This window comes from Prionailurus bengalensis, chromosome E1 (assembly GCF_016509475.1).
Source record: "Prionailurus bengalensis isolate Pbe53 chromosome E1, Fcat_Pben_1.1_paternal_pri, whole genome shotgun sequence".
NCBI classification, from domain to species: Eukaryota; Metazoa; Chordata; class Mammalia; order Carnivora; family Felidae; genus Prionailurus; species Prionailurus bengalensis.
In genome coordinates, this window is record NC_057347.1 from 35,486,714 (window position 1) to 35,501,007 (window position 14,294).

Below are 14,294 nucleotides of genomic sequence, written 5' to 3' on the forward strand. Positions count from 1 at the left end.
TTTAAAACTACAGTCCCTCTTAGCCAACTACAGGAACCTTGAAGATGGTTCTGTAGATGACATTTTCCCAGTGACTTAGGAGAAACTGAGTCCCAGGGAAAAACATTTCCCAAACCAGTCAAACTTCAGGAGGATGAAAACTGACCCTGAATTTTGCCATGCGTAAACTGTGGGTCGTTTTATTTTGTTCGGAGATGCTTTCCCAGGAATGGGGGCTCGGAATGGGTCCCTCTGAGTCATTTACACATGCTTACCCAGCCTCCCTTGTGACTAACTGTACCCAAATGTGAATCAGCTGGCCAAAGCGAGGGATGGAAACCACAACTAGAAAGAACATTTCTGTATTTAAGGCAAACCAGCACGTACGTGGTCCAACGTGTCTTGCTCTAACCAATATCAGAGGCTTAGGATGATTTGTCTTACTAGACTAGAAATCGCTTGAGGATGAGTGGGCATCTGGTCATTTGCTTACCTGCCTAGCTTTGCCAGTAGATGTCACTACACCAAACCACATTCTCCAAATAAAGGACAAGAAGGAAGGAAGGAGAGGCCTTCAGAAAGGCTAAGTCCAATCACCATGACCCTCTTTTCCCATGACTTCCAGGAGGAAAACTTCCCGTGGAAAACTATGAAGGATGTGTAAATATACACAGTTCCAGACAGTACAGATGCCTGAACTCAGCAGGTCAAGACCCCAGGTTCTAGGCAGTCGGAGTTCTTATCCAGGGGCCTTCCCCAGATCAGGTGGGGAGAACAGCTGTACAGGAAGGGTGGCAGGGCCAGCAGGCCATTTAAATGGGGGTATGTAGGGGCGCCTGGGTGGCGCAGTTGGTGAAGCGTCCGACTTCAGCCAGGTCACGATCTCGCGGTCCGGGAGTTCGAGCCCCGCGTCGGGCTCTGGGCTGATGGCTCAGAGCCTGGAGCCTGTTTCCGATTCTGTGTCTCCCTCTCTCTCTGCCCCTCCCCCGTTCGTGCTCTGTCTCTCTCTGTCTCAAAAATAAATAAAACGTTGGAAAAGAAAAAAAATAAAAATAAATGGGGGTATGTATACCTGATAGAGTTATCTAGGAACAAGAGCCATAGTCTTGGGGCTGTTCCAAGCGTCGCTGTGGAGCTGATAGCTCAGGCAAAGCACTCCACCCACCCTCCACCCCTGCTCCTCTGTCCACAGGAGCAGGGGCCATCCCTGGCCTGAGGGCTGCCAGGCTGGGGCTGGCTTATCAGTCCTGGGCCTCCCCAGTGCCAGGCAAACATAGCCACACCATGCCAGGACACCGGGAATGTTCTTAGGAGTTCAGACCATCGTTACTGTTCTCCTTCAAGATAAGTAGAAGCAGCATTAGTAAGCTGGGGAAAAGAGCCACTCTTCCGGAGATTTTTGCCTCATGTGCTGCTCTAGAATAACGACTGGCATCCTTACCTAGCCCGTAGTGTCCTGCATGGTCTTTCTTCCATTTATCCCACACAACCTCATTCTCTGTGCTGTATGTAGCCTCACTGGCCTGCCTGCAGTTCCACTGGAGCACGCTGGTCCCTTCGACCTCAGGACCTTTGCACTTTACTCGCAATGTTCTCCCTCATACCCTTCTACCTACCTCCATACTCCTTCAGATCTCGGGTCAAATGTCGTTTCCTCAGGGAACCCTTTCCAGACTGGATTTCCAGGCCCCCATTTCAACATTCTGAGGCACCCTGTACATTTCTTCGCGGCCCTCGAGTCTCAAGTTTGTAATTGTCTGTTTATTTCGGTGCCTTTTGGATTCTTTATCTTCTAGCCCCATAACACACACCCCAGACTTAAGGCTCCGTGAGGGGAGTGTCCGTTTCACCTACCATTGCAACCTCAGTTCCCAGCACAGTACCTACCGTGGTGCTTAGTGGGCACTCAGCGACTCCTGGATGTTTGAAAGAATGGCAAACAGACCAACGAAGGAAGTCAGAAAACGTAGTGTTGCTCGCGCGCACACATTCACACAGCATTTGTCTACAAAGGACAGTGCCTGATTCTGGTCACTCGGCTCCCAAGGAAGACCTGTCAGAGTCCAGAGAAAGTCATGCAAATTAGCAGCGGAAAAGTGGAGACAAACTTTAAGTATGAAACAAACTTTAAAAGACTGGAAAGACGGAGGCTGAGGGGCCGAGCCAGGCGTACGAAAACGGAGAGGGGTCAGATGCCGGTTTGATTACCAAATCCCCAAAGGTCAGCACAGAGGAAAATCTCTTGAAAACTGGACTGTGGACTCCCCCAGAGAAATGAACCGTGTGTGTTGTTCATCTCTAGATCCCTAGCACCTAGCAGGATGCCTGGCACATAGTAGGAGCTCAAGAAACGCCTGTTGAGCTATTTTGTTGTTAGAGCTTAAAGGCGGGTAGTCTTGGGTCAGGGGATAAGGTAGTAGGCAGTCATTCACTTGGGAAACCCCAAAGGCCGAGTGAAAGAATGAAAGAAAGGAAGAGAAGTATGAATAGGGCCAAGAAGGGTTCCTTTACATGTATAGACAATAGCTATACAATAGACTGTTTCAGGGACATTAGGGCTATTCAAGGCCCATCCCTTGACCTTTTGAGATCATACTTATGAAGGGTAATTTACCAGGCGCTCTCACAAAATGCATCTTCTTTCCACCAGCAAGGGCCAAACTCTAAACTCTACAAAGCACAGACCTCACCCTACCTCACGTTGTTATCTCCTTCAGTGCCCTCCAGACTCTTGGGCACATGCCTTGTTGGTCCCCTGGGCATATTCTACTCTGGTGTTTCACCAGAGAAGGGAAAATCCCAGAAGGTGGTGCCCTTCAGTCAGAAGTAAAAATGGCTGCATCTCTCAGGGCAACCAAAGCCTGGGCCTGGTATTCCTGAGCCCACAGCAGGGAGGCCATTAGCCCCCGTCCCAAGAATCCCTGCGACCAGCATCTCTGGCATTTAGCCTTCCATCCCTGGCACTTAACCCCCTGGCCCCTTAAGCAGGGACATTTCAAATAGTTTTTCTTGGAGCCGTGGAGGGTTCAAAAGAATTCTTATGCATTAAAAAAAATAAGTCCTCCCCAAACAGCCATTGAGCTTCTCCACCTCACTTATTTCTTCCCTCGCCCAGCAGTGGGAGGCTTACAGGAAAGGCTAAAGAGTTGGATGTATGTCCATTAGACTCATTGCAGCCAGTTGCACGCGTCTCATCCCAGATGGTACCCGAGTCTTAGGGCCCAGGAGGGGTATCTTGAAACCGAAGGCACATGTATCAGGTAAATACCTTTGACTCTTGTCAATGGTGTGCTGACGCGTCACGGTGGCAGCTAGTCCCGGGGGCTTCCCCTCTCTGCGCCCCACCCCCTGCCCACCTTCCAGCAGCCCATAAATCACTGAGTATTAAATACTGTCCGGAGGACCCTTTTTACCCCACCTCTCTCGGGGGCTCCCTGCCAGGCAGAAGTTTACAGCAAACTAAGCAGGGAGAAAAGAAAATGGGCAACAGGCAACGGGGCTCATCATTTATCAGCCAAACACACGCTTCCCCGCCGAGCTGTCGGACAGGCCGGGCAAGCGGTGTAGCCGGTGTGTTGTGGCCGTGGAGAGCACAATCCAGCAAGGGTGCAATTTATTTTGTTCCCCCACCCCAGAGATGGGGAGACAGAGTCCCAGGGGAGAGTCCCTTTCGTTTTTGATTACGGTGGTTTCAGAATTCAAGCACACTTTTTTGGTCCTGGATCAATTCTTTTTTTTTTTTTTTTTTTTTGCTTTCTTTCTTTTGCTTTATTTATTTTGAAGAGAGAGAGACAGGGACAGAGCACGGGAGTGGGGAAGGGGCAGAGAGAGAAGGAGGGAGAGAGAATCCCAAGCAGGCTCTGGCACTGTCAGCATGGAGCCCAACGTGGGGCTCAAACTCACGCACAGTGAGATCATGACCTGAGCCGAAACCAAGAGTCCACTCTTAACCATCAGAGCCACGCAGGCATCCGGGGCCCGGATCAATTACCAGGACCTCCTTCCCACCCTCCTCTGGTGAGGCTTCCACAGGGCCTCCTCTTGTCGCCTCTCCTTTGACCCCACAAAGAGCTTTCTCACTTTACCGGCCACACTACAGAAATTTCTTAAGAGTCTTGGCTCTGGAGCTCTGGAGGCCTTGATCAGAGAGCAATGATGCCCTTCTACCCCCTTTCATTTTCTCCCACTTCTCCAAATGGAAACCCCCCAGCTTCCCCATCTCTCTCCCCTCCTCCAAGCTGGGAAGCTCGGAGGAAGCAAATGGATTTGATCCTAGGCTAGTCCGCTGAAGGAAAGGCACGCTTTTGCCAAGGAGAAGTTCCAAAAAATGTTCGACTCCCACACCGGGAACAGCTGGAACCTGCCAGATTCACCTCCATCATTTCTGAGCACAGCTTCCTGTGATATAAACAAAGGCAGAATTTGAAAGAGTTTAAGGCTGGGGAAGTGACAGGGAGGCAGGGTAGTAGGTGGTCTGATGGGTGGCATGGCTGGTCCGGCCTGTTTTCCTAACTCTGACCTTCAGCCTCTGGGGAAGGGATGGACCTATAGGTCTGTATCCCTCTGACCCCCACCCTCCCAGCGGCCAGTAGCAGGTTATACACACAGTCCTTAAAAGCAGGTGGGCCTGTCACTTTTATCTATATAACTTTCAACCCATTTCCTAACCTCTCGGAGCCTCAGTTTTCCTTCCTGTGAAATGGGGGTGATTATACCTACTGTATAGGGTACAATAATGCTGAGAATTAAATGAGATTATGTGTACAGATTACCTAGCCTATAGTAAGCACCCAGTAGGTGGATGTTTTCTTCTATGCTGTGTAGCAGGGTCACATGGCCTTTAGCATCCTGATTATATCCCTTCCTTCCGGGGGTCCTGATGTTACTGTCTCCACAGGTGGTACAGGCTTCTTGGGCATTTTGAGGAATGCAGGCCCACCACTGGTTCAGGGAATCCCAGGATTTTCAATCTGTCCTCGGAAGAATTCAGAGTTGAGTGTACGGGGGCCGAGAAATCGGCAGGGTTGGGTTCTAAACCCTGGCTTGACATTCTAGGCCAACACCCAGGAGATCAAAGAATTGGAAAGAGCTTCTGGGTGGGACTTCCAAGGAAGGTGCCAACGTGTGCGATATTATCAGAGTGGCATGGAAGAAGCAAGGCCGAGCTGCTTCCTACCCCAGCAGAATACAGGATACTTTGTAGACTACCAGGCCTTTGCCCAAGTTGATTGGAAGCAGGGGTCACAAAGGCCACTGGTGGAATGTACTGGAACATTCCAGGCCCTTCCGCTGCACAACAACACAAATCCTCGAGGCTTGGAGCCATCAGGGGCTTCCAGAATTGAGCACAAGTTCCTCACCCTCCATGATGCACAGCAGGAGAAACCGTCTACTCTGAACAGAGGGCGATTCTAAGTGCCGTGAGTCACTAAATGGAAGGAGTGTCCATCCAGCCCGTTGGAACTTTTTCATTAGATACACTCAGCTGCCAAAGCCATTTTGTTGAGCCAGAGCCATCTTGTGGAGTACATGTGTTGGGTACAGGATATCCACAGGAAAAACCAGGAATAGATACCTCATTCAGTCAGGGCTTGAAGAATTGGACGGGATATAACCGGACTTCACTCTCTGAGTCAGACGCGGGTTTACCATAAAGCTAATGAAACTTTAAGAGTCAGAGCCCCTCATGTGTACAGAACCTTCCAGGGCCTTGTGCCTGGTTCTCTAATGGCTTTACTCTGTAACTTAAAGAGGAACGCCCCAATGACAAGCATTACGGCCTCACAAAACCTGGAGGCTTCGCTCCTTTCGGTCTACAGGACGTTGAGCCCCAACTTTCAAGAGTGATCAGAAACACTCAAGAGGGATCGTGTGGAGAAATAATCCATCGCTTAAAACAGCCAAGGCTGTCTCACCACTGCTGGCTGCAGTGGCTCACAGTAGTTGCCGGCAAGAAATACCAGAGCAAACGTTTCCCTTTGCTCAGAACTGGGGAGAAGGAAATCAGACTACAGACCGACTTTCCAATCACTCCTTCCTTCCGTTATATTTAGCATATCTTTCACTTGGATTTCATGACACTTGATGCCTGATTTGGAGCATGGTGTGAGGGGCAGGGAGAGGGATTGGATGTGCAATCAATCAGATGGAGAATGTTTAGGGTTTTGTAGCTTATTTGCCCTGGGGTGATTATATCTTTGAGGCCAGCTTGAAGAAGGTACATGGGAAGAGAAGAGGGAAATCTAAAGGGGGCTAAGGGGCGCCTGGCTGGCTCAGTCAGTAGAGCACGTGATGCTTGATCTCAGGGTTGTGAGTTCGAGCCCCAAGTTAGGTATAGCAATTACTTTAAAAAAATAAAAATCTTTAAAAAAAATAGAGCTGAGACTCCACAGTCACCTGGGAGTGTACGTAACCCAAGGCGCCCATGGTCACGTGACACAGCAGCACGCGGCAGAAGTAGAGTTCATGTGAATTCATTTTTTTAAATGTTTATTTATTTTCGAGCGAGTGCAAGTTGGGGAGGGGCAGAGGACAGAGGATCCGAAGCGGCCTCTGCGCTGACAACAGACAGCCTGATGTGGGGCTCAAACTCATGAACTGGGAGACCGTGGCCTGGGCCAAAGCTGGGCGCCCCACTAACTGAGCCATCCAGGTGCCTCTGGATGAATGAATTCATTGCATTTTTTGAGAGGCACGACCTGCATGCCGGTCACAGTGCTGGTGAGGCCATAAGAGTGATGAGTGAGACGCACCTGTTCTCTTTAGGAAACTTCTCTATTTTAGAGAGGAGGACATTTGTAAAAAAAATGAAAAATGCCAGCCTGGGTGTTCCATAGGCCAAAGAGCCAAATCTTATGTCTCTCATAGTGACCTTTTAGGGAGATCGTGGGGGTAGCGCTGGTTCCCGAGACATTCCCTTAAAAGATTACCAGGGTTTGGGGCACCTGGGTGGCTCAGGCAGGTAAGTGGCCAACTTCAGCCCAGGTCATGATCTCACAGCTCATGAGTTCGAGCCCCACGTCACGCTCTGTGCTGACAGCTCAGAGCCCGGAGCCTGCTTGGGGTTCTATGTCTCCCTCTCTCTCTGCCCTTTCCCCCCTCACGCTCTCTCGCTCTCTCTCTCTCAAAAATGAATAAACATTAAAAAAAAATTTTTTTTAAGGTTTAGCAGAGTTGGCACATATCAGAGATCCCTCACTCTTAAACATATCTAACTCCTTTCTTTGGAGACAGCTTGATTGAGGCATAAATTACATACCATCAAATTCACTTATTATATATGTATCATCATGTGATTTTTAGCAAATTTATAGACTCATGCAACCGTCACCACATTCCAGTTTTATAAATTTTTTTTTTTCAACGTTTATTTATTTTTGGGGGGACAGAGAGAGACAGAGCATGAACGGGGGAGGGGCAGAGAGAGAGGGAGACACAGAATCGGAATCAGGCTCCAGGCTCCGAGCCATCAGCCCAGAGCCCGACACGGGGCTCGAACTCACGGACCGCGAGATCGTGACCTGAGCTGAAGTCGGACGCTTCACCGACTGCGCCACCCAGGCGCCCCACCACATTCCAGTTTTAGATCATTTTATCACACCAAAAAGTTTTACCGTGCTCGTTTTCAGGCAACCCTTGCTCCCTTCCCAGTCAGTCCCAGGCAACCACTGATCTGCTTTCTGTCTCTATAAATTTGCCCTTTCTGGGCATTTCTTATAAATGGAATCGCATACTATGTAGTCTTTTGCATCTGGCTGCTTTCACTTAGCACGATGCGTTTGAGGTCCATGCATGCTGCGGCACATATCACTAGGTCGTTCATTTTTATTGCTGAATAGTATTCTATCTAAATTCCCTCAAAAGCCATTTATGTTTTCCGACAACACTAAACGGGATGCAGGAGCCCTGGTCTCCTACCCTGTGTCTGATTTTCTGAGTGGCCTCTGACCACTTGTCTTGGGCATCCGTTTCTCCATCCGTAGAATGAAAAAAAAAATTTACTCTGTATTTTCCATGGAGTGCCCCTAGGACCAGCATTCCAAAATGTCGATGTCTCTGATCCCACATTTATTTACCCTCTCCCTGTTTGAAGACTTCCACCACATCCTATGTTGTTAAGGATAAGGAATCTTCATTTTTAAAAAGCCTGCCGGGGGCGCCTGGGTGGCGCAGTCGGTGAAGCGTCCGACTTCAGCCAGGTCACAATCTTGTGGTCTGTGAGTTCGAGCCCCGCGTCGGGCTCTGGGCTGATGGCTCAGAGCCTGGAGCCTGCTTCCGATTCTGTGTCTCCCTCTCTCTCTGCCCCTCCCCCGTTCATGCTCTGTCTCTCTCTGTCCCAAAAATAAATAAACGTTGAAAAAAAAAAATTAAAAAAAAAAAAAAAAAAAGCCTGCCGTTTCGGAGGCAAATCTGATTTCCAGATTGGGGAACGAAGAACGGAGGAGTCAATGTCATCCGGTCCGAAAGAAGGCGAGTGAGCAAGCGAGAGAGGTAAGCCGGAAGACAGGAAGCGGTGGGCCGCAGCAAAGGATGAAATGTGTCAGACACGGTACCGAAGGTCAAAATCCAGGCCATCTAGTTACCTTGGGAGTAAGAGGGAAGGGATAGAGAGAGAGAGAGAGGCCACCAGAGTGGGAGAGGTGTGGAGGGCTGGGACCCCCTCCCTGCTCTCGTTCCCATAACCTCATTCATTCCCTCAACCCTCCTTCCCAACCCCTTTCCAGCCGCTCTGCTCCTTCAGTTCTGACCCCATTTCCTCAGGATCTCGTTCCCTGAGGAGCCGGGCCTGACATTTCAGACAGAGGCTGAGGAAAGGAGGTAGGTCGGAAAGAGACACTGTGTATCTGCGTCATCTGATTTTCTGTTTTATTATTTTGGAACCCGAAGGCCAGAGACGGAAGCACTTAGCCATTTACCTGGAAATTCAGAGACAGTCCCCCAGATACCAAGGAATACGAAGAGCCGTCTGTTCTCTGAACAACTGCTACTTGAACTGCTTGAACGACTTGAACCTGAACTGCTACAGGTTCGGGAGGGTAAAAACGGCAATCTGGAGTTCCCATTCTTGTTGGTAACCGTGGCAAAAACGCTCAGGGTGAGGGTCAAGGTGTCCCGGAATTAGGGCTGGACAGCACCTTCAAAACTGGGACGCTTCTCTTGGCTCTGAGGACGCCAGCCTTCTCCTAATTCAGTAATCAGCAGGACAACACCTCCCTGCTGATCCTCCGATCGGCCAGAATTCCCCACAGCCTTTTGCCCACGGTACTCCCTCAGACTCCTGCAACTTTTAAGACTGCAGGCCCTAGGGGGACTGCTCGGAGAGTGGCTGTACCTCTGACTCACTCCTGTAGGAAAAGTGACTCCAATTCTTTGAGTCCTCGTTTGTTTGTGACAACTGTGGACATCCCCAAAGTAGGTTGGGATCAAGGAACCGAGCGTTTGCTGTTGGAGCCCTCTGAGGCAACTAAGTCTCCTATAGAGGAGAAACGATTTATTGATCTGCTTTGCGTAAGTAATCCTCCACTCTTGCTGTTTTTGAGTGCCTGCCTCTGACCGAAAGGCCCTGAAAGCAGGAGCCACATCATGTCTCAATCGGAATAGCGTCTAGCCCAGGACCATTTCGGCATACAGGCTTCAAGGCCTGCTGGGTTGTGAGTTCCAGGGTAGGGAGCGTGTCTCTGAATATCATGGTCATTCCTTAGTGCCAAGCTCTGTGTCTGGCACGGAGTCGTTGTCTGAATACGTTTGTGATGAGTAAATTAATGAATGACAATCACGTGGACAAGGACGATGGGGGGGAGGGACAGTCACAAAGGTTTTGTTTTGTTTTTGCAAGCTGGAAGAGGCTTTGTAAGGCATCGGCAAGATATGTGTAGCATCACCCAGCCTCCACAAAGCCATAGTTTCTCTCAGTGGAGGAAAGAGACAAGAGTTTATCTTCAGATGAGGTCTTTATCCTCACCATCAAGCCCGTGCCAGGAGAAGCTATCTGTGATAGAAAAGGGAATAAGAGACAGCTGCTTGGGTGTGATACCTGAGTAAGGAGTGGACGGGGATCTCCTATGCCTGCCTTCTCACTCCTTCAGCTAGGTCAGCTTGAATGTCGTCTGCCAACAACTTATCAAGAAGGACCATGACTCTCTGGCCTCAGAAGATCCAATTCTCCAGCTACACCATCTCCGCTGGCTCTTCTTCCACTGTCCGGGCCCTCATTTTCTGGTACCTCGGCTTTAGAACAAAAGTTAAACACCACGTCCTTGAGACTGCCCACATTACCCTTCTCTCCAAGGGAAGAATGCATCTTCCAATACTGTGCCATTTTATCTTTAGAACAACTCTTCGAGGTTAATAGAGCAGAGGTGATGCTTGCATAGAGAAAGGAAGCCACCTGCCCAAAGTATTTCAAGCTTCCTCATCCCAGGGCTTTAACCTCTAACACATCCTGTGTGGCTCAACCAATAAAAATCACTCATCATCTCCTAAAACTGTCTGAGAATTTACTTGTTGAGGGGTCCAGAAATGGGGTATGTTGTCAGGCGAGAACAGATTTCACGAGACCAACTGGCCACCCTTTGGTTCTCACCATCCTTTGGCTGTTAGGTCAGCCAGTGGTCTAGAAGTTGAGTTGGTTGGGAAAGTACTTGAATTTGGAGTCAAACGACCTGTGATGTAAGTCCCAGGTCCGCCATTTACTGAGTGAATGATCTTGAACAAGTCATCTAATACCTGTGACTTAGACATTTACCTGGAAACTCAGAGTTAGTCCCCCAGGTACCAAGGAATATCAAGAGCGCTCTATTCTCTGAACAACTGCTGCTGAGAATCAGGTTCAGGTTCGTCCCTGTAAAATAGGGACAGAATGTCTGCATTTTTTTCCCCCGCTTTACAGGGGTGTGGTGAAAATTAAATGAGATGATGTATGCGAAAGCTATAAAGTAGTAGGAAAATGTTGATTTGAACATCTCACCCAAATTTGCATCTTTGGAGACTCTTTATGTAAAAGATAAGCAGTAATCCATCTGTGTTCATGAGAAAGTTTTACAAGAATAGTTCAACTGCAGAGTCAGGCTGCCTGAGTAACCTTGGGCATGCTATTTCTTTCTGAAACTTCACTGAATCAGAGATGATACCCATCTCACAGGGGTGATAACAAGCATTAAACGAGAGAATGGACACCCAGTACTTACCATGTACCTGACATAGAGAAGGAAACACAGTGAATGTTAGCTGCTACCATTACTGATTTTGTTAATGGAGATGTGGGACAGGGCGGTTCCATAAGATCTGATACAAATCTGAGCTAGAAATCAAAAGGACTCACCTTTTTGGCCCTTAGTTTCCTTACTCGCTCCCTAATAAAAATCTATGGTTTTCTTCTTCCAGATTGTCATGAGAATGTAAAAAAAAAAAAAAAAAAAAAAAAGATAAAAAGAATATGAAGACTTGGAACTAATTGCAATTGAGGAATATTACAGGTTGCAAGACACTTTTTAAAACACTGAGTTAAGTTTATAAAGACTCTGATTTGTTTTTTATCAGTTCATCAATTTTTGTTCATTTCTATCTGCCTGTGTTAAAGTTGTCTTCCTCATGGAAAAGGATTACAGCGTTTCCCAGCCAATAAAAAAGATTTCAAATGCCAGATCTTGAAGTATACCCTTCAACTCTGCTAGAGTATACTTTTTGCAAAGAAAACCATGCTTCCGGATGTTCCATTGCCTCAGTTTGTTCTGTGTATGTAAACTGATTTTAGTATTCAACCAACTCTTGAATTTCCACTTTGGGTATTATCTGTTTTCAACGCATAATCACAGAATGACCTCTCCTTGCCTTGCAGGATGCTCCCAGATTACCTCCTTTTCTCTGATTAGCTAGTATGGCTTCAGGGAATACCTTCATTTTAACATTAAAGTGGGCAAAAACAGAAATAGAAAGATAAATCTGTAGCAAGATCAAAAATAGAATTCATAGCTAAATATAAATCTGGAGGGAATTATCCAATTATTTGTGTGGTCCCTTATCGCAGACAATCCAGGGTTCATTGCCTTTTGCTTTTTCCATATATAGAACAAAAAAGTTAATAAATACCAAGTGTAATATTTTTTTCTTTTGACAAGTAATAGTTTTTAATAGTAACTGAAATGCTGTTTCCTTCCCAAATATCCTCATATATATTATAGCATTGATTTTTACAAAAGCATGCATCCTCTTCGGGGACCGTCTCATCTCATTTTGACTTGTAGGTCAGAGAGCACAGAACTGGGAAGACCAGGATTTGCTAATGGAGTCACTGTGCAAATTTGGGCAAGTTTCTCACTTTGTTCCTTCCACTCTGCTGAGTTAGACTTGGAATGGACGGCTCTGAAGGGAAATTCCCGGCTCCTTTTCAGCCTCAATATAATTTACAGGCTAGCAGCTGCTTTTTTTTGCGGGGGGGGGGGGGGGGGGTTGGACCCACACCAGCTAGGGACTTGGAAACGTGGAGAAAGACAAATGTGGGTGTCACATGAGGCACGGTAGCCATTAAGTGCACGAATATAATGCAAATCGCATGCAAATATATGCAAACTTTGTATTAATGTGTAGACTCTTACTCTGGAGCTTGGAAGCAGCACTGCGATCCTATGAGGACTCAAAACTCGTATTTTTAGGTTAAATCAAAAGTAATGCTTTTTGAACTTATCGCTTTCTTGGTGCTTGCCGGGCTCAATTGCTGGAAGTTTGACACTCCTCCCTACCCCCCATAATGATTTCACTAGTATTTGATTCCATCTTACACCCGGCCCCGCCCCCGCTTAGCCTGACGTCACGTGACAGAGTATTTGCATACTACCTGGGACTGGGTGTGACGCTCCCCTTTTCTGCGTCTTCTCATTGGTGGCACTGGAGAACCAGCCCTCTTCCGGACGGACCAATCAGCGGCCCCTCGGGCAGAGGAAAGCGGGAGGGGGTGGGATGAGGGTGGGGTCTAGGGTTGGATCGCTAGGCATATCGACCAATCATCCTCTAGAAAGGGAAGAACAAGCCGCGAATTGGTTGGGAGGAGGGGTCTGGGGATATGCGGGCCAATGAGAGCTCTGGGCTGAGGGGGCCGGTCTCCGCCCCGCAGGGCAGATAAGCAGCCGCAGCGGGGGTTGGGGGGCTGTGTGGGGCTCGCTGTGGGGCCGAGGCAGGCAGGCTGTCTGGCGGGCGATGGCGGGGGCCGCAGCGGGCGGCAGAGGCGGAGGTCCCTGGGGGCCGGGGCGCGGAGGGGCCGGGGGGCTCCGGCGGGGTTGCTCTCCCCCAGCCCCCGTCGGCTCCCCCCGGGCTGGGCTGCAGCCGCTCAGGGCCACGGTCCCCTTCCAGCTGCAGCAGCCGCACCAGCGCCGGGACGGGGGTGGCCGCGCAGGTGAGCCGGGCCTGGAGCGGGTACCGGGGGGAGGAGTCGTTGGGGGAGGGGGGCGCGTGACGGGGGGGAGGGGTGTGGGGAGAAGCGTGAGGGGGAAGTGGACGGGGGCGAGGGGAGAGAAAGGGGGTCGCGCAAAGTCTGCGAGGGCGGCGAGAGCGAGGAGCGGTGAACGCTGGGGTCCACCGCTGGGACAGAGTGTGCGGGGAGTCGGGGCCGGGAGGTGAGGGGAGGGACATGGCAGACGGAGGCTGGCTTTGGGGGCGTAACCGAAAAGTGGGCAGAGGTGTCGTGTGGGGGTGAGTGGAAGACGCAGGGGTGGCAGCGAGGTGTGAGGAAGGAATGAGTGGCGCGTGAAGGGGGCGCCCTGTGCAGGCTGGCGCTGGAGCGAGGAGCCGGTGGGCGCTGGACGTCTGCACCGGGAGGGGGAGGGGCATGGAGGAGAGCCCCGTGGAGCCATGTGTTACTTCTCCAACTTGAGTTTGGCCCCGGCATCCCGCTCCACAGCTCTGGAGTTCCTTTCCCCAGCCCTTCACGTGCACTTCCCTTTATGCCACCTCCCGGAGCTGGTTTCATCCGAGCCGTTGGAATAAGTTAGTTTAACGGCGTTCACTACGGTACAAACGCTCCGCTCCGATTTCCCTACATTCCTCTTGGTGTGGCCCACAAGTTGTATGCTCCCAGATCATTGACCTGCTTAATATGGCTGTCTCATTCCAAGCATCGTGTGTGTGTGTGTGTGTGTGTGTGTGTGTGTGTGTATGTATGTGTGTGTAGAGCCTGGGCAGTTTGCCCCCTGCCATTCCCTCCTACCCCCACCAAGGCTGTTTTTGTCCCAGGCATTGCCAGCCAACGTGGCAGTGGGGTGAGGGCTACAGTCAAGTACAGTGTGGCAAATACCCCCATTTTCTGAACAGCACTGAGACGGTGC

At 49.6% G+C, this 14,294-nt stretch overlaps 1 protein-coding gene and 1 long non-coding RNA gene across 2 annotated transcripts in view; both read left to right on the forward strand.

The window, feature by feature from the left end:
- The first annotated feature begins 8,367 nt into the window (after nt 1-8,367).
- LOC122485389 lies at nt 8,368-10,463 on the forward strand. The gene is made up of 2 exons (XR_006297850.1): nt 8,368-8,536; nt 8,866-10,463. It is a non-coding gene; the product is annotated as an uncharacterized LOC122485389 (long non-coding RNA).
- Nucleotides 10,464-13,155: 2,692 nt separating this feature from the next.
- Nucleotides 13,156-14,294, forward strand: part of FAM117A (family with sequence similarity 117 member A) — a 43,860-nt gene continuing 42,721 nt past the window's right edge. The window contains exon 1 of the mRNA XM_043584123.1: nt 13,156-13,366. Within this exon, the coding sequence (XP_043440058.1) occupies nt 13,171-13,366 (196 nt within the window). The 5' untranslated portion in view covers nt 13,156-13,170. The remainder of the gene's footprint in view (nt 13,367-14,294) is intronic.